The following is a 27,845-nucleotide window of genomic DNA, read 5'->3' as shown; positions in this document are numbered from 1 at the left end:
CAGCAGAGTTGCAGTCCTTTCAGCCACACAACAGTCCTTCTTCCTGGCAGAATATTCACAGGTCAAGAAGTGTACAGAAGATGTGGTGCCTGAGGTCCATTTTTCATACCTAGTGCCCTTCCTCTGGAAGGCGGGAGAAACTTTTAGAGTATCTGAAGTTCCTGTGCATCCTGCCTTCTCTGTCCAGGCTCCAGACTAACTACAGGGGGGATGCAGCCCTTTGTGTGGAGGTCGGACACAAAGTACAACTGTCAGCTATAACCTGTGGCATGTGACACAGGGACAGGTTACACGTACTAAATGGCTTTGATAGGAAAATGCCAACTTTACAAAAGTCAAAATAGGGTCACGTTACTGCAAACAATTGTGATATGCACCTCAGGTTGTGAATTTTTGGACTGGTTTTGAACATTTTAGTGAACAAAAATATTGATGAATATGTGCTACTGTATGAGGAATCACTATTCAGTTTGACGATTGGGAGCAGGTTGTGCTGGAAGCTGCGGAGGGAAAGAGAACAGAGAGCCCGGGAGAGCAGCCTTGAGAACTCGGCAGAGAGAGCGCTGCGAAGAGGGGCTAGGAGGACGCTGAGCCCCAGCGAGAGCAGCAGAGTCCGGCATAGGAGCACCTCGAGCCCCGGAAAGGAGAAGCGAGCGAGGGACGCAAAGCGTGGAGAGAGCCTTTGTCACCTGTAGAGCATCAGAGCAGGGGAAGGAATAGCGAGAGCCTGGAGTCGTCAGCGAGAGCCGGCAAAGAATCTAGGATTGGGCATCGTGGATTGGACCACCGAGACCCGAGGAGAGAGCCGGGAGAAGCTCTGGCTGCAGTGGTCCTCTGACACGGATTCCAGTTCCGTGTCTTCCAGGCGCACCCTGCAGTCACTTTCCCGCTTTCCCGCTTGCTTGGCGAGCAGGACGGACGCTGCTTTTTTTTTGCTCTGCACTTTGTTCCAGCCCGGCGTGCCTGGTCAGTGGCGGTGGGGGGGTAGCAGCGAGCTGGGAGCTCAGCTTCGTAGGACGGCCACAGGACGGTTAATTCTGGGAGTTACGTGCGTGAGGGTCCAGGCTCCTCCTGCTGGGACTCCATTACTTTTTTCCTCCCCCCATTCCCGTCCTGTGCCTGGATGATTGAGGTGTTTGAAGAGACTGAGACTGGGCTGGGCTGACAGAGAGAGGAGGCAAGTACGAACTTTTATGAATCTAAACACGCCCAAAGACGTCATCACTGGGTTTTTTTTTGGAGCACCTTGGGAACGTGTGAGCAGGAGAGTGCTCTCCCTACTGGGGGGTACATAGTGTAGTGCCCGGGGTCTCCGTGTAGGTGTCCCAACTAGGATTGGGTCCGGCCTGCGGAGCCTCAGTGTGCCCTGCTCCAGCTCTTTCTCCCCCCGTTTCTGGCGGCTAGGTTAACAAGAGGTGAAGAAAAGAGGGGAAAACACACAAATTTATAGAAACCAGCATAGGCTCCAGATCAAAACCATTGACAAGGGGGCAGTCAAGGCTGGAACCCACAGTGCAATCATCAACTTTAAGTTCACACCCTTTAAATAAATCGATCAGTAAATATATAACACCAACAACACCAACGCCAAAGTTAAAAACGTCAGTATCTTCACCGTTACCAGCATTAGTGGAGCCCGCCGAAAAACAACAAGGAAAAAGCATGTTATACATCAGGGCACTAGTACACTCAACACCACAAACCGCTAATGGCTCGAGTTGTGATAAAGGAAACATGGATTATGATTATGACAAATGGCATTCTAATGAGTCCTGTATTCGATTGGAGAAGGACGAATTGGAGCTGGGAGACTCCGAGGTTTTTGAAACTGCGGTACGGCCCGAACGCCTGGGCACGCAAGAGATAAGGCAAGGAGCCTCAGATCCCCCCTTGTTAGGGGAGACAGAGCAAGCCTCAGAGGGGCAGGCACCCCAAGAAAGTTTGGAAATCTCATCGGTTGTGGAGCATATTGAAGCTTCGAGAAGGGCACAAGAGGAATCAAATCAGGGGAGAATAGAAGTCTTGGAAATATCCTCAACACTGGACCAAATAAAAAGTGACACTCCAGAAATGTGTGTTGAAACCGTAATAAAACCGCATCCATCAATAATGCGAAGCTTCGCCTTGGACCAAAATCCATATATGTCGTTGGAGGGGCAGAAAGAGATTAGTGCTATGGGAAATCAGGACCTCCTCCACTCTACCACTGAATCAAAATGCACATTACATAATGGATGTATGAATCAAAACTCCTTGTTATCCTCTATAAATTCCACATTGACAACAACCATTAATGCACTTACTTGGCAAACGCAAAAACTTGAAACCCAAATGGATATAATACAGGCTCTTGCAGTAGCCATGGCTAATATTGAAACCAAAATCAATCCTTTAGACAAAAAGATGGAGTTGCTCAGGTTGCAACCAAACGCCAGGTGTTCCTGCCTCCCAATTGTGGAAAAACTTAGCACTTTGCCGGAAGTGCTAACATCAATCACAAAAGAGTTAAAGCAAAGGCAAGAGGCAACCATAGCTCATAGCACGCAAAGAGAAGCTGAAGGGCCCGTAACAAATTTTACTCCAGAAACTAAGACTAGTTCGGCAGCAGCCACAATCCCCCCAAATGGATCAGACATTGAAGTTGAAGGGAGTATCGTATACGACTATGAGGGGAAAACTGGCATAATAGAAATCGATAAGACACCGACGAATACTCAACGAAGTACACAAACCTTGTGTGTGGGCACATCATCGCCTGCTCAGCAATCATTAGCAGCCTCCAGCCAAACTAAAACACCGTTTGAGGAACCCACAAATCAAGAGAGCTCACATGGCAATAATAGTGGGGCTATAAATTCAGAGCACACTGCAGATTTGAGCAAAAACTTTTCGAAAAGGGCAAAGAAACGCCTGAAAAAACAGGCTAAAAACCTGAAAAAACAAAAAAAGGCAAAGGCACAACAACTGGCCGCAAGAGAATTTATTGACGCTGGATTAAAAAAAACACTGGCAGTACAAGCGCCTACTAATAAGAACCTGGAACTACAGAAACTATACCCGATCTTCCAAAGGGAAAATCGGGTAAAACATCATACTATATCAAATGATCTCACAAACTATCAGATACCTCAAATAGTTTTGTATGGACCAGCCAATAATAATGAGGAAAAGCGATCACAGCACAAACCAAATGAACCTTTGCAATTGGCCGGTACAGGCTGCCTGACTAGGGTACAGCACGAAGAAAGCTCAATAATAACTCAGCAGACTAGACCAAATAGAACAGTGACAGCATGTAAATCGCTGAGTAGTAGCGTGCTTCAAGAAGCTACTAACAATTTATTATTTATTTATTAAGTGATTTATAGAGCGCCTGGTGACCCGTAGGCATCCCCGCGCTGTAAATTTGTGAGAACCAAGAGAAGGGGACCGGGGGAACTATTTGGGAAACAGGAAGGTTTTTAGATTTTTTCGGAAGAGGGCGTGACAAGGTTCCAGACGCAAATTGCGAGGAAGTGAGTTCCATTCTGCGGAGGCTTTGACAGAGAAGCGTCGGCCACCGGTGCGAGACTTCTTGAACTTAGGAACTGTGGCCAGATGATCGCCATCAGAGCGAAGGAGTCTGGGGGCCTTGTATGGGATGATCATGTTTTTCAGGGCGGCTGGACCAACACCGTTGATAAGTTTATGGGTGGTGCACAGGGCTTTAAACTCTACTCGCTGGCGAACAGGAAGCCAGTGCAGAGCCTTAAGAGCAGGCTTGGCAGAGGCTCTGGGAGGGAGGTTCATAATGAGCCTTGCCGCCACGTTTTGGGTCCGTTGGAGTTTGGCCAGGGTAAATTCAGGTGTGCCGAGGTAGGCGGCGTTGCTATAGTCGAGCCGGGCTAAAATGAGCCCTTGGACCAATAGTTTCCTGGATAGGGGCGGAAGGAGAGGGAGAATCTTGCGAATTGACCGCAAGAGGCCAAAGCATGTTCCAGCAGTTTTGGCTGCCTGGGTCTTCATGGTGAGGTCAGGTTCCAGCCATACTCCTAGTGTTTTAATTTCTTTTTTTGGTGTAGGGATTTCACCAAAGGCGTCCGGCCAAACTGATGGTGGGATGGAGGTCCATTGATTGCCTAAGAGCATGATTTCGGTTTTTGCACCGTTCAGCTTCAGGGAAGATTCGCACATCCATGTGTGAATATCCTGGAGACAGTTCAGCAGGCTGTCTGGGTGTTTATCCAGGTGGGACAGAGAGACGACAAGTTGAGTGTCGTCTGCATAGTTTACTATTTTTATCCCGTAAGGGGTCACGACATCTTCAAGGGGGGCCATGTAGACATTAAACAGGGTGGGACTAAGCGAAGACCCCTGAGGGACACCACATCTGAGTGGGAGTGGGTCTGAACGTGAGTTGCCGTCCCACACCTGAAATGAGCGACCGGATAAGAAGGAGTCAATCCAAGCATGTGCAGAACCCACAATTCCTGCCCTGGCCAGGCGATGGAGAAGGACACGGTGGTCCACCGTATCAAAGGCGGCACTGAGATCCAGGAGGATCACTGCCACTGATCCTCCTGAATCCAGGATGCACCTTGCCTCCTCGATTACGGAGAGGAGGGCAGTGTCCGTGCCATGGCCGGGCCGGAAACCTGTTTGGGATTGACGAAGGAGATTGTTTGTCTCAAGGAATTTGGATAACTGTACGTTCACTAATTTCTCAGCCATCTTGCTGATACAAGGAAGGAGCGATATGGGTCTGTAGTTGGCCATGTCGTCCGGGTTCAGTTGGGGCTTTTTCAACAGAGCCTTGACAACAGCGTTCTTCCAGTTGGGAGGCACTGTGCCTTGGGAGAGAGAGGTGTTAATGAGATCCCTGATGATGGGGGCTATGCTGGGAGACACGGTTTTTAGAAATCTAACCGGGGCCGGGTCAAGGGAGGATCCGCTTTTCATTTTGGCCAGCGTGGAGGTGACCTCAGTAAGGGAAACTTCTCTGAAAGAGGGCAGCTGCGGGCTGTTAATGCAGGCCTCTATATCCGTGTGGTTATGAGGGTTGATGGTAGGGAGGGAGTCCAGTATACGCGATATTTTGGAATCGAAATAGGTAGCCATGTCCTTGCTTCTATCCGGGGGAGGGGAGCAAGCGGCGGGTGCCATAGGAATATGAAGTAGTTCTTTGACTATAAGGTAAGATTCTTTTGAGGAATTAGTGGCATTTTTTATTCTATTGTCATAGAATACGGCCTTGGCTAGCTTTAGGGCAGATTTGTAGCGTCTTACCGAGCTGTGGTACATGTCCTTATTACTGTGGAGCCAGTCCTTTCTCCACTGTCTCTCAGCCTTTTTGCACTCTTTGCGGAGAGCTCTGAGTTCAGAGTTGTACCATGGGGCATGGCCCTTTATCCTGTTTTTGTTCTCACGATTTTTTATGGGGATGATACTGTCGAGGGAGGAGGAGATCCATTCTCTGAATTGAGTATCAGCGGTGGAAGGGTCCTCCAAGAGAGTAGGGGTCGAGGAGTCCAGGGCTTTGGACCAGTCCTCCACCGAGAGTTTGGCCCACGATCTGTCTCTGGTGAAGGTAGTGGGTTTTTGGGGTTTCTTGAATGCCCCTGGTAGGTGGGTCGTGACCAGGAAATGGTCCGTCCACGGGAGTGGTTGGGAATTTATGAATTGGAGAGAGGGGATGTTAGAAAACACCGGATCAAGTAGGTGCCCTTTCGTATGCGTTGCACCGGAATTGGCAAGGAGAAGCCCATAGGCCGCCAGGTCACGAATTAGCTCGGATGCTCCTGTGTCTAGTGGATCATCGAAGTGTATGTTTAGGTCTCCTGTTATTAGAAAGTTAGATGTCAAGTGGGCCGAGGAAGAGACGATTTCCAAAAGGGCGGCCGAGAAGGGGCCGAAGTGGCCGGGAGGCCGGTACACCAAGAGGCCTGACAGGGAGCTAGTCGAGGATAACTGGATCGTAAAGAGGCAGCTCTCTGACTCCTGGGTCTGAATCTCGTGGGTTCGACAAGCGAAGTGATCCCGGTGGATGATGGCTAATCCACCTCCTTTACCTAAGGGGCGTGGTTGAGACATGATAAGGAAGCCCGGGGGTAAAGCCAATACTATGTCCGAATTGGAATGCTCAGTGATCCATGTTTCGGTGAGGAAAAGTATGTCCAGATTAAGATCGACAATGAGATGGTTAATGAGCAGGGCGTGCTTGGGAAGTGATCTGCAATTCAATGTCGAAATTTTGAGGACAGGGGGTGGAGCAGAGGGTTTAGGAAGGAGTATCTTTCCTGGTTTGCAAGTGTTACAGCTGGTAAAAGGACCATTGGGACCGTGCATTACGTGACAAGTGCTGATTTTAGAGGGTCTGAGGCTGAGTAGCTCTCTGCGAGAGTAGCTTACCTTTGTGGCGGTGGAGTCGGCCATGGAGTCTGGCCCTAGGCCCGGTCGTGCGCGGACGGGCGCAGATGGGCTTGCCTTCGGCGCGCAAACGGCGCTCCCGCTGCGCTCGTCCGCTGCGCTGGTATGGCCGGCACATTTGTAGTCCTTGAGGGTGGGCGTGGCCTCGCTGTGGGCGTGTCTGCCGCCTTGGGCGTTTCCCTGTCTCAGCGCAGGTCGCTGTCTCAGGGAAGGTGGAGGAGGGCTGTGTCAGCGCGTGGGGTGAGCGCTTTAAACAGGTGAGCTCCCAGGTTTTTAAAATTACACACACGAGCACAAATTACAAGTTTTAAAAGTCAAAATAGTGGTCACAGTCCTCCGGCTTCCGCCTCAGAGGATACACACAAAGTAATGACAAACCGCTTGTTCTCAGCGTTTTTGTAGTGCTTGAGGGTGGGCGTGGCCTCGCTGTGGGCGTGGCTGCCGCCTTGGGCGTTTCCCTGTCTCAGCGCAGGTCGCTGTCTCAGGGAAGGTGGAGGAGGGCTGTGTCAGCGCGTGGGGTGAGCGCTTTAAACAGGTGAGCTCCCAGGTTTTTAAAATTACACACACGAGCACAAATTACAAGTTTTAAAAGTCAAAATAGTGGTCACAGTCCTCCGGCTTCCGCCTCAGAGGATACACACAAAGTAATGACAAACCGCTTGTTCTCAGCGTTTTTGTAGTGCTTGAGGGTGGGCGTGGCCTCGCTGTTGGCGTGGCTGCCGCCTTGGGCGTTTCCCTGTCTCAGCGCAGGTCGCTGTCTCAGGGAAGGTGGAGGAGGGCTGTGTCAGCGCGTGGGGTGAGCGCTTTAAACAGGTGAGCTCCCAGGTTTTTAAAATTACACACACGAGCACAATTACAAGTTTTAAAAGTCAAAATAGTGGTCACAGTCCTCCGGCTTCCGCCTCAGAGGATACACACAAAGTAATGACAAACCGCTTGTTCTCAGCGTTTTTGTAGTGCTTGAGGGTGGGCGTGGCCTCGCTGTGGGCGTGGCTGCCGCCTTGGGTGTTTCCCTGTCTCAGCGCAGGTCGCTGTCTCAGGGAAGGTGGAGGAGGGCTGTGTCAGCGCGTGGGGTGAGCGCTTTAAACAGGTGAGCTCCCAGGTTTTTAAAATTACACACACGAGCACAAATTACAAGTTTTAAAAGTCAAAATAGTGGTCACAGTCCTCCGGCTTCCGCCTCAGAGGATACACACAAAGTAATGACAAACCGCTTGTTCTCAGCGTTTTTGTAGTGCTTGAGGGTGGGCGTGGCCTCGCTGTGGGCGTGGCTGCCGCCTTGGGCGTTTCCCTGTCTCAGCGCAGGTCGCTGTCTCAGGGAAGGTGGAGGAGGGCTGTGTCAGCGTGTGGGGTGAGCGCTTTAAACAGGTGAGCTCCCAGGTTTTTAAAATTACACACACGAGCACAAATTACAAGTTTTAAAAGTCAAAATAGTGGTCACAGTCCTCCGGCTTCCGCCTCAGAGGATACACACAAAGTAAACAAAGTAAACAAGCAGGATGTTTTTCCAACAAACACACGTCGATTGGACACATTCTCTTGCAGTTAATCCACTAGTTTAAGGAGCATATGGAGGTGAAGAACAACACAGTCATTTTTACACCAGAATATACGTCACGTGGAAGTATGGACATACTAAATCGGTCAAATATTCTACAAATCTTCCACCACATCCCAGAGCTTTCCACCATCTCTAGTGAAGACCTAATCCAAGTCCAATTTAAAATCCTGGACAATAACACAACCAGAGAATCAACAATACTAAAATGGATCGATGATTCGTTTGTACAAAAAATCATGAAAGAAAAAGAAAGGTTCGCACATTGGGGGATTAACGTTCATATTGTAGAGGAAGAAAAATACCCATTTATGCTAAAAAGCGGACACCAAAAAAGCTCATCACAGAGCCTACGAAAGTCCATCTTAAAAGGGACAAAACATGTCCCTCGTACAACAGCATTTTCCAATATAAAAATACAATTCCAGACCGACTCCCTCCAAACAAAGCATATGTGCTCCTAGCACACAAGGTAAAGGATACATGAATAATAGACTTGGCAACACTCTTAAAATAATATCATGGAATATCTATGGGCTAAAAGCTTCTTTACAGAATAAGGAAGCCTTCGAATTCTTGCAGTCAGGTGATCTGTTATGTTTGCAAGAAACTTGGTCGCTCACTCTGACGACCATACTAGCCTTTACGGAATTTCAACAGCCCGCAAGAAAGCATAACATATTTGGAAGACCGTCAGGGGGTTTATCAATATATACACGGATCAGCAGTAATATAGAAATAAAACCTCTATTAAACACGGTTATGGCTCAGGCAGTCCTAGTACAGGGACTGAAACTAAACGGATGCCCAATTAAGATCATTCTCACGAATATCTATTTTAATCCCATAAAGGCACCCAGACATACTGAAATGCAACTACTAGTGGATACCCTAGAGGAACTACTGAGTAGCCGACCTAATTGCGGGATCATAATCGTCGGAAACTTCAATACGAAAAACCTTGGAACAAGCTTAGAAGAAGCATTGCCCCTCGATAAGGCTGGAGTGACGATGAATACATTCTTAAGTACACATAGTTTAAAATCAATACAAATGTTCTCCAAAACCAAATTGGCCCCTAGCAATGATACACAGGGCCATCCTAAATCACCAATTGACTATATGTTCATATGTGGTCGTCTTCTTGGGCAAGTAACAGAATCTCAAAAACCTTTCATCCCAACCAGCGACCATTTCCCACTCGCCATTTCTATTACTCTAAACACTGCCCGCCTTCAGTCCACTAGCACCTTGGGCAACACTAATGGAGAGGAAATATACGTCTTGCCAAGGAGGTTAAAATGGACAAAAATAGATACAGCAGCATTAACGTGGTGGAAAAATAATTGGCCTGGTATAGCCGAAGATTTCATGACGGGCAATATTAATGCAAACTGGACCAAACTAACGTCCGAAGTATATCAACTCCTGAAAGGGAAGAAACATCATTCTCACTTTATAGAAATCTCTGGTCGCCAATTTCAGCAAAAATGTGAAAAAGTGGAGCAAAGTAAAAAGCTTCTCAGAACAGCAACACGGCTGCATAAGCAAAATGAAAATCATGTAACTTATCAAAACCAACTTCTAGCAAAGAAAAATCATAGGAAAAATGTATGGAATAATAAAAGAAAACGACAAGAATTGGAGTGGCTACATATTTTTTCCTTGTTAAAACCAAACAAACAGGCAGAGTTTTGGACACATATTAACAAACTATTTGGGCAAGACCATGATAGGTGCAATACGATCGCTTGCGAAATATGGATAAACCATATAACATCATTATATTGTGTTGCACAAAATTTTTCACCTGCGCATAGCCAAGAACAGTCCTTACCCGCTACCCTGCCTGAAGCTCCACTAGTAGCCATAGAAGATACATCTGGACAGGCAGTGGCAAGGATTGCATCAAATATGGAGACTCTCTGAAACGCCACGTTTGCAGGGAAACGTGTGAAAAAAATTCTAACAAGTATTAGAAAAGATGGGGCACCTGGCCCCAATGGGTTACCTGGTCACTTGTTTAAAGAAGATTGCGACTTTTGGAGTAGTATACTAACACCATTCTACCATCACTGCTTAGTAAACTCCACAATCCCAGAGTCTTGGAAAGGTTCTCTATTACAACCTATCTACAAAAAGGGCAGTACTGGGGATCCCGCAAACTACAGGCTGATAGCCCTTTTGGACATTGAAGCCAAAGGATACGCTAGTCTTCTACTACAAGATCTCCAGACGTGGGCCAATGAAAACGAAATCCTTCCAAGATGCCAAAATGGCTTTAGACCTGGTGCATCTACAATGGATAACATCATAACATTGGCTTACATGATAGAACAAACAACACAATAAAAGTCTCTCCCTTTATTTGCATGCTTTGTGGATTACTCCGCAGCCTTTGATGGAGTCAATCGCGGCCGGTTGTGGCGGAAATTACATGGCTGGGGGATACCAGAGACCCTTTTAAAGGCAGTAATTAGCCTTTATACTGGAACCTGGGTTTGGGTGAAAACCTCAAGAAATTCAGCCACCAAAAAGATCTCTACAGACCGTGGCCTAAAACAAGGTTGCGTATTGGCACCTCTGCTTTTCAACCTATATACAGCAGATTTGGCTAAAACAATTTTCAACGCAAACTTTCTATCTCCAAAAATTGGCTTTAATAAATTTTCTTTGTTACAATATGCAGATGACATGGTATTACTGGATCATACAAAAGTAGGCATGCAAAGATTATTGGACGCATTAAATCGCTATAACAACAAGAATGATTTAAGAGCAAATGCAGGCAAAACAAAGGTAATTATATTTGGAAAGTATGCTAACAAACTCGGTCACTACTGGAGGTTGGGCAACTTGAAGATATCAACAGTATCCAAGTATAATTACCTAGGGGTATGGCTGATGAGCAATGGGAAACCAACCGCTCACCTTGCCTCAGCCAAAACAAAGGCCAAGGCAGTAACGTTTACTTTGTGTAAGCTTAATGCTAAACTAAACAGCCCGACAACAAAATCCATCAGAAAAGTTATACGGGCAAAACTGCTGCCCTTAATTACATATGGCCAGTTAGCATTCCCAACTGCTTTTGACAACAGCCTTGAACACATCAACTGCCGAGCGCACAAGTGAATCTTCCAGATCCGATCACATACACGTAACGTCCTGGTGCGACTGGAATTCGGGCTGAATAAGCAAAACTATGAGCACTGGGCAACGTTTGTGCGGTATTATCGAGGAGTTTGTGCGGCTACCCCCAATACTCTGAAGTCAATTCTGAAAGTGATCTTCATGCAACCTAACAACTCCTGGAGCAATGGCCTGAAAATTGCCTGCACTGTACTACATCTCGATATGACTAAACTGCAGAACTTAACCCACCTGCCAGGCACATTAAAATCTATCCTAAAGAAGCAGGTCAGGGCACTCTCGAAGGAAGAAGACATGAAAGAGCTGACTAGATCTAAAAGTAACATCGGGTTTCTCATCGCCTCCTACGAAGATCGGCAATGGCAAGCATACCTCGACGCTGCACTAAATAAGTCAATCTTATGGCAAATTTTAACAGCAAGGCTCATGGTATTGCCGATAAAAGACATCAACAGGCAATGGAAAACACTAGAGACGATTACCAACTGCAGACTATGTAACCAGCATGTTGAATCCATGGTACATTTGGTCTGTACATGCAATTGCCTAACACATGCATGTCGTACTTTTTTAAGACAATTGTTTTTGAAATATGGGACACGTAACTGCAAGGATGCTATGGCTCTCTTGTTTAGTCTGGAGTTACCTATGGAACTAGCTAGGTTTGCTAAATTTGTGAACAAAGTAAAAGACTGCTTAAATAATGCATCTTGCAATCTAGAACTTTAAGACTGCACCTCGGGCATGTCTAGACTTGATTTGTATGTTGCGACAAGACGCATTTAATATTTATTGAATCTATATCTCACTTCTTAAATAGGTCTTCGAATGTTCTATTTACGTGAACTTCTCTGTATCGTGACGCTCCTGCTCAGGGGGACAGATGCCCTGAGCTTTTTTAACTTGATACACGAGTTATACTATCTTTTTTTAAATTGATGATTTTCTTTTTTTTCTTTTAGAATTTACTGACTAGACTTGTAGTATTTAATTGTGTCTATTGTTGTAACTAAGCTTTTGCATATTATATTGGAGATATTTTTGTAACAATTTTTGTTAATTGATACAATAAAATTTTTACTTACTTGACGATTGTTGTTTTGATGTACAAATTCAGTTTTTTGTGTTGCATTGTGTATGTTCAGTTCTGTGTAGTACTTTCGAGTTATGTAAAAGTTGAGAAGAGGACTTTTTCATGACATAATGAAAGTTCATGATATTGAAAATATGATTGAGCTGACTGTAAATTATATACACGGGCCAAAAAAATGTAATTGCTTGACCTTGTTTTTCTAAAGGGGCAACTTGATTTTTCAGAGCCATTATTCTAGTTTTGTGAACTTTACAAAAGTGGCATTTTTAAGATTTTAATTTAAAATACGACATTACCATAGTAAAGGGTTTTTCATTGCAATTCCAAAGACATAAAACATGATATCTGTTCCCATTTTGGAATTACAACTTATTAAATGCAATAAGGTAACACCAATGTTATCCTATAGAGGAGGTAGGTCTTGCAGTAGTAAAACACTAATATAAGAGTTTTTCACTACCAGGACATGTGAAATTTTAAATTACATGTCCTACCTTTTAAATACACTGTACCCTGCCATCTGGGCTGTCCAGGGCTTACACTAGTGGTGACTTATATGTGTTACAAAGGAAGGTTTGGGTCTGGTTTATTTTGCCAGGTCAAAATGAAAGTTTAAAACTGCAAACACAGGCGGCAATGGTAGGCCTTAGACATGTTTAAAGGGGCTACTTAAGTGGGTGGCACATTGAGTGCTGCAGGCCCACTAGTAGCATTTAATTTACAGGTCATTGGTATTTTTAGTACCACTTTTGTAGGGAGTAGTAAATGAAATATGCCAATTGGGGGTAAGCCAATGTTACCATGTTTTTAGGAGTGAGCACATCCACTTCAGCAGTGGCAAAGTGCGCAGAGTACTAAGGCCAGCAAAAATGGGATCAGCAAAAAATGGAGGAGGAAGGCAAATCGTTTTGGTGAAGAGCACCCTAAGGCTGGCAGGGCTAACAGTGGGAAATTCAAAGAATTACTTTTCATACTTAAAAGAATTTACATAACATCTTTATATTGTGAACTTCGATTTTTGCTGGTGGTGCTCCAACAAGTTGCAGTTGGAGCAAGACATAGTCCAGTTTGCTAATGTGACGATGACTTGAATGACACTATACCAATCAAAAGCTTTAAGGGAGTATGCGGAATAGTAAAATGCATCCTCAGTCCTTTGCTTAAAGATTTGCTGGAAATTTGCAAAAGGCTTTGTAACTTTTAAAGCTCAGTATGGATGACAATTGGGTCAACCTCACTGTAAGATTTATAGTGTTTCTTGTGTTGAACATTCAGCCTATGAAAGAACTTTTGGTAATTTCTTGGCAGTTTTCAATCAGAGTGCATTACATTTGGAATAGCCTTTAGAATTTTGCTTGTGTTGGGATGTGTGACTGTTTATAGACATAGGCCAAGATTTTCTAGATTTAAAATGTATTATTCAAAGTTGTTGTACAATCACAGGTTATAGTACAAACATAGCCCCTGCATTTGTTAGAACGTGTAGCCCAAACTGCCAGCGATAAATCTACCCCATTTAGCTTGCACCTCCAGCCTTCAGGGGGCTACAAGAGGCCTTGAAAAATGGTGGAAAACGTACCTCTGTTTAAAAAATGTTTTTTTTAAATGTAATCGAGGTCTGGATTTACTATAATTTGAGTGTGTGCAAAATCACGAAAGTTGTATTGCAGCAATATTTATTGATCACAACCTAATAGGAAAGCAGACAACCTATATAAGATCTGGAAAACTGAACAGGTGCAAATATGACAAAATTCTTCAACACTTAAAATATACAGATCCATTCCTATCTGCAGATACAATACTCATCTGACCAACATTTTTTTGTTTTTACATTTATATTGCTCTCAGAATGTAACACATTGTTGACTCATTTATTTACACTAAATGTACATCTGCAATATTCCCACACTACCTCTCACTCTGGATCGCACACACATTTGTATATTTAGACATTTTACATATCCATTCCCCTGACTCCCTGTCCTGTCACAGTAATGTAAATCCATGGGGAATTCAAGCTTACTCACATGGGCCTCATTCTTTAAGTACTGTACATGAATCAGTAAGACACTCCTGATACATGAATATCCATGCAGAAGGCCAATGCTCCACTAGTTCGTACCTCACAAACCCGGTTTGGAGTCTCACTCCTATGCACCACTGCTCAGATAAACCAGAATCCACTACCCAACACCTTGTAATACACATCTGTGCAGCGTTGCGCATGGGCATCACTCGCTGAATACAACAGGCTTCACTAACCGGATTTACAGGATTTGACTTCTAGTGCGTCTTCATCATTACAACAGCAAACATCTTAGAAACACACTTCCATGCCAAATCCACCCTTCGAACAATTGTGCAAGATGCATATCTTTTACTTACCAAACACTCACACTGTCTGCATACCCTTCCGTTCTTGAAATTGCTGCAACCCACCAGCATATTGGCCCAAAATCCTATTTGTAGTATGTACAACATCCTAGTGTTTACTTTTCGCATACGTACAACATTCAAACGTATGTATATTAGCTTTTTTTTTTAACTCAAATTCAAAATATGCGGCAACTATCTGTACCGTTACATAGATATCTGCGTGTAGTTATGGCGGTATGAGCATTCATTGAGTGATTGATGCAATTCAGAAAATATATGGCCTAACCCAGGAAACCTTCATTCCTGCTGGCCATAATTAAAAAGATTACAATGGTTTCTGACTGGGCAAGTCTGCTGACATCCTGCTTGGTTTTAAAACTATTATCCAGGTGTGCAGCTTTATATATACTCTTTTACATTCAAATTAGCGTATAAACGTACGCTCCTTAACTGTTCACAGCTGTATCTTAAAAAAACAAAAAGGAAATCATTATATTACATTTATTTAACATTACACAGGTTGAACTTTTTCTATTAATTCTCTCTTCACTAACAGCGAAATATTATCAATATGTTAGTAAATAGATTATTGGTAGTCTTAGTGTAAAGTTTAAAAATGTGGCATTTTCAAAACAACACACGGAAATCTAAAATCCGTTAAACTGAACCTACTGTCTTCAATGACTGATTAATGAACCATAAATGAACATATACAGCAGAATACAATTATTAGTCAGATATTCAGAGCATCCGTCAGTTTTTCTAATAGTGTTTGCAGCACACAGTAACCATTTGAATCTAGATGCCAAGCTGGTAACCTAAATACATTTACATAAGAACAGAAACCAGTCCTAGCATGCTTGTTTCCAGTGCAGGGAGGACCTGGCCTGGCAGTTCGGACTGGACTGTTCCCATGGGGGAACAGGGTCAATACTGATTTGCATATGGCTGGGACTAAACTGTAATGGCATGGGGAGCAAAGGAAATTATGGATTTAGGTCCAGATCTCTGTACTGGGGAGAATGTATGACATTATTCGGCATTCTATCCATCATTTGTTCTTTTTCCTTCCACTCAAGTAGCCCTGTAAAACACGTGGCACCCTGCTATTGCAGCCTATGTGTGCAGTTTTAAACTGCCATTTCTACCTAGTAAAATAAACCATCTGGCATGCCAAAACCTTCCTTTTTGATACATGTCACCCCTAGAGTATGCTCTAGATAGCCCATATGGCAGGGTGCGTTGTATTTAAAAGTTGGACATGTAATTTTAAGTTTTATATGTCCTCATAGTGAAGAACTCTCAAATTAAGTTTTCACTATTGCAAGGCTCATTTTTTAAAATAGAGTTACCTTATTACATTTAATAAGTGATACCATTGGTTTGGAAGCAGGTAGAAATGGCATGTTTGGTGTCTGAGGAATTTTTATTTACAATGCTCTGTAATGGTAAAGTTGGAAATGCATTAACATTTTCTTCTAAACATTTGGTTCCTGTGTCCTGGGTCAAATGACTAAGTGTAGTTTTTAATTGGCTTTGTGCATTTCTCCTTGACACTATCACATTAGAGGGCCATCCTGACTTGATGAGGGGACGCAGCTGTCCCCTGTCGCACTTGCACTTCAAAGACACTGCCTTAGCTCACACACAAATAACTTCACTATAGCCTGTTGTGACTGTAGACAAACTTAGGCCAGGCAGGAAATTCCAAATTCCACTGTTGAGGGAAATCTCCAGAAGCTTCTCCCATTTCAAAGCTAGCTCCAGGTACTGCTCTGCGGCCCTGCTGCTGGAAGGACTGCTCTACTGCTGGAAGGACTGCCCTGTTACAAGAAGGAAGACTGGACCTGCTTCATGAACCCAGAACTACCAGAGTGGCTGCAAGGTCTAGGTGACTGACCTCCTGTTCTGAGCTACAGGAACATAAAAAGCTCATGAGACCTGTCCAACACCTGATCAGCTGCTAAGACGCAACAGCCTATGCCCTACTGCTGGCACCTGATGGAGTGAGTCTAAAACACCAAGTGGTGCCCCTGAGGACCTGGTCCCTTGACTGGCATCAGAGTGTACTCCTGCCCCAACTGTGGGTTCCCTCAGAACCAACAGAGAGCGACGCAACTCAACACAGGACCTCGCACCGCAGTCCCTGATCGACAGCTTCATCGGGACCAATACAGATCTATGCAACTCGGCGCAGAACCTCGGATCGCAGCCTAGCAGCTCTTCATCGTAACTTACGCAACGCAGCACAAATCGACGCACCACCTTGAATCACAGCTTCTCACCGGAACTGACGCAAGACGAAGCAAAGCCCCGTAACGAGGACATAAGGTACAATCCACAGAAGGACTAAACTGGTCCCTGTATTGGTGGCCTCCTCGGAACTGAGACAGTGCAGCGCAAACAGACACAAAACCTTGCATCAAAACCCTTGCAGCTCCTTATTAGAACCGACACAGTGGGATGGATTGCCTCGCTTCAAGGACATATGGTAGAATCCTCTGTCAGACTAACCTGGTCCCTTTATCCAGCCAGCACGCCATTGCAGTTGACCTAAGATTTTGACTTTGTTCTAGTGCAGCATGATCAGATGACTACAGTTGGCGCTTTGTGTTTCTAGGCGCTATACTTACCATAAACCTTTGAAATTGCATATCTCCAATTCTACTGTTTAGATGTCTGTCTTTTTGGTATCTAATAACTTATTAAATTCTACTTTATTTTTCTAAATTGGTGTGTGATTTGTCTTGTGGTGTGTGCTCACTTTATTACTGTTTGTGTTCTGCATAAATACTTTACATATTGCCTCTAAGTTAAGCCTGACTGCTTTTGTGCCAATCTACCATAGGGTTAAACACAGGTTAATTTAGTGACTGTTCGTGGTTCACCCTGAAAAGGATTGTGGCGGTTGCTTGAATAAGACTTCCATCCCCTTCAACCAAGGACCTAATTCTACATACTTATTAAAAATAAATGTACCATAAATAACCTCAATTTCACACACTAATGAATAAATTATTATCGTTCATTAAATTTAAGGATTAAAAAACAAACCGCATGCTTAGCCCACAGTTCAATTGCAACGAAAATTCAATCTGAAAAGAGCATGGACCAAATAAACCAAATAAATCCCGACAAGGAGATGGGCGCCATGATCTCCGGACAAATTGGACAGCAAACAGAAGGGCACCATCCACTAAAATCTACAAATATTAGCCATTTGTCTGCAATTTCTCTTGCCAGGGGTTTTTGTCTAGTATTTACTGGTCATCGATACTTAGTGATAAACATCTTATATTGTTCCTGTAAAGGGGTCGTTCTTATATAGTATTGGCTTCAATCATGTTGACGACTTTTCTGCATTTTCTGGAAAAATATGGTGTTAAGAAAGGCCCTCACAATATGGTTGTTTCTGCAGTAATCTCATCTGAACGTGAGAGCTCATATGGCAGTGCCAAGAGGCCTTAGGACACTTAAAAATATATATATATATTTACAAGAGAAAAAATGAAACTCACTACATGTCATACAAGATTCCTGTTCACAGATGGCAAACATCAGGAAACATGAATCCTATATGAATAAATGTGAGTAAAAAATGAAATCTCCCATAGGAACCTTTACACCGAGAGGAGAAAAATGGTGGATAATATAATTTCAGTACAAGAATCAGAAAAGACGAACATAAATCACGCCTATGACTTTGCTACTAAGATTGCCATCACCTGGTTATCAACCGAGCTTGAGTCAAGCTAGTAGGTCTCGCCTTTAAGGCCTACAAGCTTTGCCAATGCATATTTCCCCCCTCACTGATGGATGTATGTGCAACAGCAGCGGCCATCTTTGAATGGATCTTCAAGCATAAAACCTCATTCAAACACGGCTGCCTTTAAATTGATTTTCTTAAAACCTAAGCAAATCTGTTTAAGGTGGGCACCACGGATGTATGCACTCATTGATGTATTAGTTGTACAAATTGGGTGAAACTATAGTAAAAGCATGGAAGGACACCCTTCTGGAAACCAGAAATCTACAGGAGTGGACTTTGTGAAAGTGGCATGCTCTCTGCAGTACATTTCAAGATATCTATGAAAGGTACTGATAAAAGACACAATCCAGAGGGTCTTTATCCGTAGATTTATTTCAGTGCAACCACCAACAGATCCAGGTCTCCAACTGCTCTCCTTCAGCTGGAATGCTTCACAACACTCCATGATGTCATGCACTCCATATTCTAGAAGCACATAAGCCAATTATAACACATCACCCTTAAAGAGTGAAATAAAACAAAGAACAATAAATTGCTAACATAAGCTTAAATATAAGAGGGCTAAAATATAAGATGTTAATTGAACTAAACACAATAAAGGAAAGTTTCTTCAATACAAAACGTAATTCTTGAACTTTTCTGGCATACGTTTGTGTCTGGTCAAATGACCAGTGCTTATGTTCTTGTTCTCAGGAACAGATTCACGAGTGACAGCTGAGTTGTTACTTGACTCTGTGAACTTCGCCAGTCTGGACATATTCCAAGTACAACCATTGTCCAGAGTTTTTTTAATTGCAGTGATGATAAAAGGCTCACAGAAATTAGAGGAACCCTTGTGACCATGCCCTCCTCTCTTCACCAACACACGATCACCCAAATTCCACTTTCTCACTCTGACTGCCATCCTGACATCATACCGCTGTTTATACTTTTGCTGATATTCAGCTAGCTTTCTTTTTCTTTTTAGTTCATCAGTCACAACATCACCATTACCCACAGGAAGCCAAACTGGATTGAGCTTAGAGTTTGCCACCGTACCTCTCAAAGCCTTTTTGCAAAATAGCATTGGGAACAGTACGATGCGCCCACCAAGTTTCCCTCAACACACTACTGAAGGAAACCCTTGAATCTAACGCTCGTTGGGCCCAACTCTTCACAACTCTGTTTATCCTCTGCGTGAGACCAGTGGCTTGTGGAGAATACAAAGCCGTCTTCTGGTGAATAATCCCAACATCCTTAAGAAAAATATCCATCTCATGAGAGGTAAATTGTACTCCATTGTCCGTGATCAAATATTTAGGAATTCCTTCTGAAACAAACACATCGACAATGTGACAACACCCATACATTTTGAAACCACCCATTTTGAAGTGTAATCTACCAGAAGGACCACGAACCTCTCATGAGAAGACAAAATCTCAAAAGGGACAACTATATCCAAACCAAGCTTAGTCCAAACAGCATCCGGAACCTCCCCAGGTGAGAGAAGAGAATGACTGGTAGTACGAGACTTATCATTGATGGCACACAAGTGGCAGTCTCTAACGACAGACTCCACCATCCGATCCATACCAGGCCACCAGTATTTTTCCCTGACACGAGCTTCGGTGAAGCTTCTTCCCAAATGCCCCTCATGAGCTAAGGTGACCACCCTTTCTCTTAAATCGTCAGGCAGAACCATTCTGTCACCTCTCGTGAGATTCCCTTGACAAAAAGTGTAAACATTCCTCACCGTCCAGAAAGGTTCCAGATCACAGTCAAGATCCTTGGAATCTGGCCAATCCTTAGAGATGATCGTTTTGAGGGATAAAAACACCCTATCATTGTTCACACACAACCATTCTTCCTTTGACAAAGAAGGCTCCATCACCCAACTCACACACTAGACATCTTCCTGCATTTGTTCGGTCTCAATGGGAAGACGTGACAAACAGTCGGCAGGCTTATTGTTTTGACCTGGAATATACTGCACAAGAAAATTAAACTCCTGTAAGCCCTCACTCCAGTCTAGGAGTCATATGATCACTGTGATGACATGAAAAGATTTGTACAAGGGGCGATGATCGGACTTCACAACAAACTGAATTCCTCAAAGATAAAACTTAAAATGACGTACCGCCCAAAACACACTCAATACTTCCCTCTCAATACAAGAATAGTTGACTTCAGCTTCTCAAAGGGCTCTGGAGGCGAAGGCCACACCATTTACAACTTGACAAAGGACAGCTCCAAGTCCTCCCAGACTGGCATCAGTTGTTAAGATGGTCTTCAATTTTGAATCAAAGTGACCTAAAGTTGGCATTTTCCCTATTTCTAATTTTATTGAATTGAAGGCTGCCTCACATTCAGGTGACCATGCAAACCCCGCCCCTTTTGTTTAGCAAAACCCTAATAGGCTCGACAACACTTGCAAAACCTTTGACAAACTTGGAGTAGAACTCTGCCATACCTAAGAACGATCTGACTTGCTCCTTGTCCTTAGGTGCGGGAGCTTTGACAATACTCTCCGCAAGTTCCAGTTTTGATTGTATACCATCTCCAGAAATTACGTGACCAAGATAGGTAACAGACTCTAGACCAATTCTACATTTTTCTCTCTTAACAGTGAGTCCGCTCTCTCTCAATTTGCTTAACACAGATCTCAACACGACTTCATGCTCGTACTCATTTCTTCCATACACAAGGATGTCGTCCTGAAAAAACATAACGTTCGCTAGACTCCCAAGAACCAGCTTCATCACTCTTTGAAAACAGGCTGCCACTGAGGCTAAACCGAAGGGCATCCTCAGGAAACGATACTCTCCCAAGGGAGTAACGAATGATGTTAAATGCCTGGAGTCCTTATGAAGAGTGATCTGATGATAAGCCGATGATCGGTCCAATACGCTGAAGATCTTGGCTCCCTTCAGCAAACTAATGGACTCAGAAATGTTAGGGAGAGGCTGTTGGTCCACCCAGATGCATTCATTCAATCCGTGCAAGTCCACACACATTCTCACAGCCGCACCACCATCCTTGGTCGCCAGAACCACCGGAGCCAACAATTCTGAGGCCTCAATCTCTTCAATCACACCTAACTTCGACAATCTCTCAAGCTCAAGCCTCAACGGCTCAATCATCAAATTTGGCACCCTTCGCACCTTGTGGACACAAGGCTTAGCTGATTTCTTAAGAACAATTCGGTGCTCAAAACCTTTAAGGCAACCAAGAGCAAGAAAATAATCTAGAAAACCTCTATCAGGACCTATATTGCTTTTAACAGAGACTTATACAAGTTCTCTCCTGCCAACCATAATAGGATAATTGAACATATATACAGTATAAAGTGTTATTTAGTAACCATTTTTATTTTTTTCACTTTTTTCAATTTAATAAATTCTACTTAAGAAGTAGCATCCAGTATTTTATAAACAATACACATACATATTCATTGAATAATCTACGAAACAGAAAAAACTTATTTTTAAATGTAAATAACCCCGCCACTAATATAGCACAAAAGAATCTCTCATCATACTCTCATTCATACATCAGTCATACTCATACTATTAAAATAGCAAAAGACATTTAGAGGCTTAGCACGGTCCCACAAGGTTATGAAGGGAGAGAGACAGCAGCTTGGGACCTCTCCTCTAGATGGGTAGGGTAGGCCTACCCTACCCATCTAGAGGAGAGGTCCCAAGAGACCCAGCACCATCAGAAAAGAACTGAGCTAGCTGCTGCTGACTACACTAGGCTATACCTTGGTTAAGTGGGAAATAGCGAGTGGTTGGGGGCGGCGGATGCACCTTCTCCCCAGCGTAGGTGAAAGAGTTAGATCAGTGCATGATTGCAGAAATGGAAGTATTCAAAACACGAGGGTGTCTGAAAAAATGGGATAGGAAATGGGGTAAGTGGTATGTCTATCGTGGAAACCTATGTGTATCACCCATCGGTGGAACTGGAAAAGCAGCGTGGCGGAGAGCGAGATGTTGAAATATTGTGATTATAGCTTCTCTCCCCTTGGGTATTGTGATGACGCATTATACGATTGTTCGAAATATCGAATGGAATGTGAATGTGATTATGCTGTTGAAATTAATAAAAAGATTAATAAAAAAATAAAATAAAAAAAGCTGAATTATTTTGAAAACCATGGTAATCATACACTCCACTGTTTACCAGAAGTCACTCCTTCCGTCTCTCTTTTGGCTTTTGTTGCATTGCATTGCTTTAGCACTATGACATGATGCTTCCACAAGCGTGCACCTTACAAATGCCTAACCTTTAACAATTCCACTGATCCTGGCATTCTTATTAAGTAGATGTACCCTAAAGTCAGGATGATCTTAATTGCTCCAAAGTCACCATGCCAGTGTTAATGGATCTATACATTTTTAGTGCTCCCTAAACAAAGTAATGTGAGGACTGTACCTACTTTGGAGATTCTGTTCCCAGCGGTTAGCTTGGCCTCCTATCTCCCAAATATGTTCAATATGGATATTTAAATCTGCCATAAGTCTGCAGGATATTCTCGAAGAGACCTCTCTACTGTACATTTTACTCCTTCAAGACGATAGAAAATATTCATCTGATGCATACAAAATAATTTTGACGCTACGCAGTGCCAAAAACGCTGCCCTTACTTACCTGCTCTTTCTGGCTAAATAAGGGCTGCAATACTCCTCAATTAAGGTACATGTAGCAGCCATTACGATGTGCTCTAAGAGTCTTTTGGAAACCTTTGACTCCCTGTGGTTAAATATTTTCTTTTTGGAAGGGACTATAATGATAGTTTGTACAATCAAGACTCAGTCAGCTTACGAGTTGAGAATAGTGATTTTAGATCTTTCGGGTCCAGCCTTTGAATCTGTCGCCAGGGCCTCTTCACAAAACTTGTCTTGAAATGCGGCACTTTTGGTGGCTGTCACTCAGGCCTATTAGGTTAATAATTTACAGGCCCTTTATACTCATGAAATGTGCATGGAGTTGCTAAAAAAACAAGACAGCGATGAGAACTCATCTGACTTTTCTATCTAAAATTATTTAGGATTTCTATTTAAATCAAATAATATCCTAGCATGCTTTCTTCCAGAAACATTGATCCTCGTCTTGATTACCCTACACACACTAGATGTTAGGAGAGTTCTATGGTATCTAGCCAAATGAGAGACCTGAGGCATACGAAACAACTTTATCAGTTATGTGCCTTGACTATTTTATTTAGATTCCTTTGTCTCCATCTGAGATATCCTTACATGTTTGATGTTCGAAGGTAGCTAGACAATCCCCAAAGAGTCTGGCTACAGAAAACAACAGTTTTTATTCCAACTAATAGAAGTCTTTCATCACTTATTACCCTTCAAGCAAAAAGGAGGATCCTTAGAATCTCAGTTTCTGCTAATCTCATGCCTTGCCAGCAGGACAAGATAAAATAGTAGACGCTCTTGGTTAAGGGACATTGTATTTTTGACTTCATCTAACATGCCAAATGCCACCAGGAATTTGCTTACCTTGATGTTCTGACCAAGAATACTGCACATAAACTTAGTCAACTTCTGCCAAGAACCATAAAGGACTGAGCAAGAAATAAACAAGTGTACATCATCAGCTCCAGGAAGGTCACGCTTGGTACAGAAAACCATTCTACCTTGCTGGAACTTGGAGAGCTTCTCAGATATCCCATGTTGCCTGTGGAGCGTAAAAAATTATTCTTCCTAAGCGAGGCCTGCGAAACAATTTTGGAAAGCATATTCATAGATACACTGGTGTGAAAAAAGAAAGCACTTTCAAGATTCTATGGATTTGCTTAGCAAGAGATAATCAGACTATTATCTAGTCCTAACCATGTCCTAGCAACTAATTGTCATGTGAAAAATGGCATGTAAACTTCTTCAGACAGAGACTTCTAGCTGCAGATTCCTCACCTTGTGAATTTCCCCAGGTACTAGACTGGATCTGGAAGCTTTAAAGCAATTCCCTTGCTTGTTAACCGGTGGCTTTGTGCGGCTCCAGGTTGGATTGGTCCGTTCTGGATGTTATTTTGTGACCTCTGTATAAACGTCACCTCTGTTCTTTGTCAATTCTTCTCTTTCTGCAGCCTCCGACACAGATCCGGAGCTGGCAGTGCCGACTCTTGGCCCTCAGGAAAACATGTTTTTTCTGGTAAAGTTCTTGCGGTATGCAGATATGGGTCTCAAAACTATATGGTTTAAACAATGTTGTGATTGTCAAAGAAAGATGTCAGTGACCGACACACAGGAAATCTGTCTGTACTGCCTTGCGGCTGCACATGACACAGTCATGCTAGAGTTGTGCTGAAGTGAACTGTAAGGCCATTCAAGACTGCTCCGCCAAGCTTGCCATGGCCGAACTCCAGGAAAAGTCACGAAATCGGTCATGACCCGGTCGAGTTCAAGGGCGGTTACATTCCTACTCCCAGAACCCATCCAGAGACCACTACACATATCAAAGAGTTTAAGAAAGTCAAAGAAGCACAAAAAAAATATTAAATAACCAATGCATTGTTCTCTGTCGTTCTCACCACCACTCGTCACTTGGAGTTGTGCAATGCCCGAGTACCTCTAGGACTCCGCTGAGCAGACTGCACAAGTGCTTCTGCCCGATCCCGTTCACTTTCATCAGACAGCCACAGCAGACACGATGCATCATGTGAAGGAGGCTACAGCGATTAACTTTGGTACCCGACTCAATCCCTTTGGAGTGCCTTTGGGCCCTCAATATTCGAGGTGGCATCCTGTTAGAGGCCTGTAGGTGGATCCATCCCTGACCGCGCCACTCATCTTCCACCCAAGGACAGACTCTCCATCAAGCACAACCCCACTGACTCCAGCCATGGTGCAACGGCTGGCACCGAGACGGACTCCACAGGCTGGAGCAGACATCACCAACACCTGACCCAGATCCGAAAGTATCGGATTTGGAAGCTCAATCTCCAGTGTTAATTTAATTTTTCTGATGCAGATCAACTGTTCTATGATCAGAATGGTGAAGAGCGTTTATTATATTGATGCGGGCAATATTTTTGAGGACCTGCAATATGGCAGTGGGTTGGGTACTTCCCCGGCCATCGAGTTAAACCTAAGGTCACTGAAGTGTCCACCTCTTTTGTAACAGTAATCAGGAGGGCCACCTAAGTTCTTGAGCTTAACTTACTAATGCAAGAGGTAAAGCCCAACATGTTGACAGAGTTTCTTAGCCCAGCAGGTCACACTCATGAACAACTGCTTCCTTTCAACAAGGCATAGTAGGTTTCTTGTGGGCACTTGGGAGAAACCAGAATCTTGCTTAGCGGTCAACAGACAGGTGGCAGGGGTCCTGTTGTGGCCCAGACTTACTAATACAATATCCCATCTAGGTAAGCTTGGTGGTCCAGGCATTATCCAGCAGCCAGAAACAACTCTTTTCCCACCACTCCACAGGAAATCCAAATCCAAAATTTAACGAAAGGCGTTCTTTCCAGTGCCAGTCTTGCCCTGCAATCAGCTAACACCTCGTACTTCCTGGGTTGTGTTCGCACTCCTTGTGAGACGGAATGGCGGATGAATTGTCACCAAGGATGTTAGACATACCCTACAATGCCTGATCCTCGAGGGATAAAATGCTGCAAAATATATACTCTGTTCTGGCTTGAACACAACCCTTTGGGTAGTGCAGTCAGTACCAGCATGGTGCTTCGGTGCCATGGCTGAACTCGCTCCAGAGCCTTCTCTTCGGATGTCCAGCATTCCCAAATGGACATGCTGTTTGATGACTTTTTGAGTGAAGGCGGCCTGCAAGAAGTTTAATTTAGTTTAGTTCTGCTTTAATTTGTCCTTGGAGGTGCGGTCACCTTTCATCCCACTGGATGTCAGAGCATCATGTTGGGCTAATGGGTGCTCCAGATCGTAGAGCAAAGCTACTCCTTACCCTTTCTGTCCTATCTTGTGGACAAGCCCCCCCACACTTAATCAGTGAGAGCAGCGCTGAGGCTTCTGGGTCTCTTGACTAACAGCATCCTGCTTGTGGAACACACCAGGTGGCACATGCAGGCTCTGCAATTTCATCTGAAATCTGCCGGTTCCGCACCAAGGCAGTCCATCAGACTACAGTCACGTGACTGCAAATGATCTGCTGTAGTGGCTTTTCGTCTGTAATTGGGCCAGCAGCATACCTCACTGCACACGACCAAAGGTGTACAGGAGTGGGTTACCGGCCTGTGACCCACCCACACACTACATTGCTGAATGCTGTGTGCAGTAGGCCTCTGATGCCCACGGATAGCTGTGACCAAGGCATGGCTAAAGTAGGTACATGTGCACGTTTTCAAGGACCACACGACACACACTGAGTGGGGTCGTGGGTCCTGTGCCAGGAAGCTGTGCGCCTCAGGATGTTGATGAATGCTCCAGGCATCTCCTTGATAGTTCAAAACCTGAGAGGATCTTTAGACATCAGGGTAGATGAACTCAGCCGCCGGTGTCTAGGAGATCACCAATGGTATTTAAATGTGGAGGTGGCAGAGGGCGTTTCCAGCAAGGGAGAGAACCTTTATTCAATCTATTTGCCACTGAAGAGAAAGTGCAGTGCCCAAACGTTTGTGCAGTGGAGTTCCCAAGGAAGTCCTCCCTCGGAGACATTTTCTGCCAGCACTGGGGTTTGTGTTCCTATACATCTTTCTGCCCGGAGTACTCAAGGAGATCCAGTTGAGGATTGAGGATAAAAATATATTCCTCAATACACTGGCCAACACAGTCCCGCCCAAACAATCTATCAACCTCAGCTAGGAAAATTTAACAATTAGCTATTAGCAGCTGGCAATAAACATGCACCTCTCAGTAAAATAAACCTAGCCTGGCGTCACGAAGCACAGAGATGGTTCTCCACTGACCTAAAGGCTAAAAAATTAGCCCTTCGGCAATCTGAAAGGAAGTGGAGACGCAATTACTTGCCAGAGGACAAATGGATCTATTTAGCTGCTATGAAAGACTACAAAAAGCTATTCTGACCACCAAAGCTGCCTACTTCTCTTAAAAAATTCTGACCTCCACCAACAGGTCAAAAGACTTTTTTTCGATTGTTAATGAACTGTCCAATCCTGACAGAGTCACAATAAAACCTACACCCTCTCAAACTCTACGCAACTCCTTGAACACCTTCTTCATTGACAAAATTCCGAAAATTCAGGCTAGCATCCCTACATGACCAACATCCTGAGGCATGCTCTATTATGCCAAAAAAACCTTGCACTCTCGAACAATTCTCAACAATAAGCAACAAGATATTCCTGGACCTGCTGTCCAAGGCAAAATTGGGTTCACCCAGGTACTGCTGCCCTCCCAGCATCTTAAAGGAAACATTTACTGCTCTCCCCGAACCAGCTCTATCCCTTCTGAATGAGTCACTGTCCCAGGGCTATGTCCCCGATACCTTCAAGGAGGCAATTGTTGTCCTCTTCCTGAAGAAGCCAGGGGCTGATCCTCAAACCCTGACAAACTTTTGCCCGGTTTCCC

At 44.0% G+C, this 27,845-nt stretch overlaps 1 protein-coding gene across 8 annotated transcripts in view; it reads right to left on the bottom strand.

Annotated features, from left to right (window-relative positions):
- The window catches only part of SMOC1 (SPARC related modular calcium binding 1), a 798,046-nt gene that overhangs the window by 17,697 nt on the left and 752,504 nt on the right, over window positions 1-27,845 (bottom strand). For 4 of the 8 annotated variants that reach the window (XM_085627133.1, XM_085627135.1, XM_085627134.1 and 1 more), the window contains one exon: window positions 23,847-24,024. The exons of the other annotated variants lie outside the window; for them this stretch is intronic. In XM_085627133.1, the coding sequence (XP_085483259.1) occupies window positions 23,885-24,024 (140 nt within the window). In that variant the 3' untranslated portion in view covers window positions 23,847-23,884. The remainder of the gene's footprint in view (window positions 1-23,846; window positions 24,025-27,845) is intronic. 8 annotated transcript variants of the gene reach the window in all.

Source organism: Triturus cristatus, chromosome 9 (genome assembly GCF_964204655.1).
Source record: "Triturus cristatus chromosome 9, aTriCri1.1, whole genome shotgun sequence".
NCBI classification, from domain to species: Eukaryota; Metazoa; Chordata; class Amphibia; order Caudata; family Salamandridae; genus Triturus; species Triturus cristatus.
This window is presented reverse-complemented; position numbering and strand designations above follow the sequence as displayed.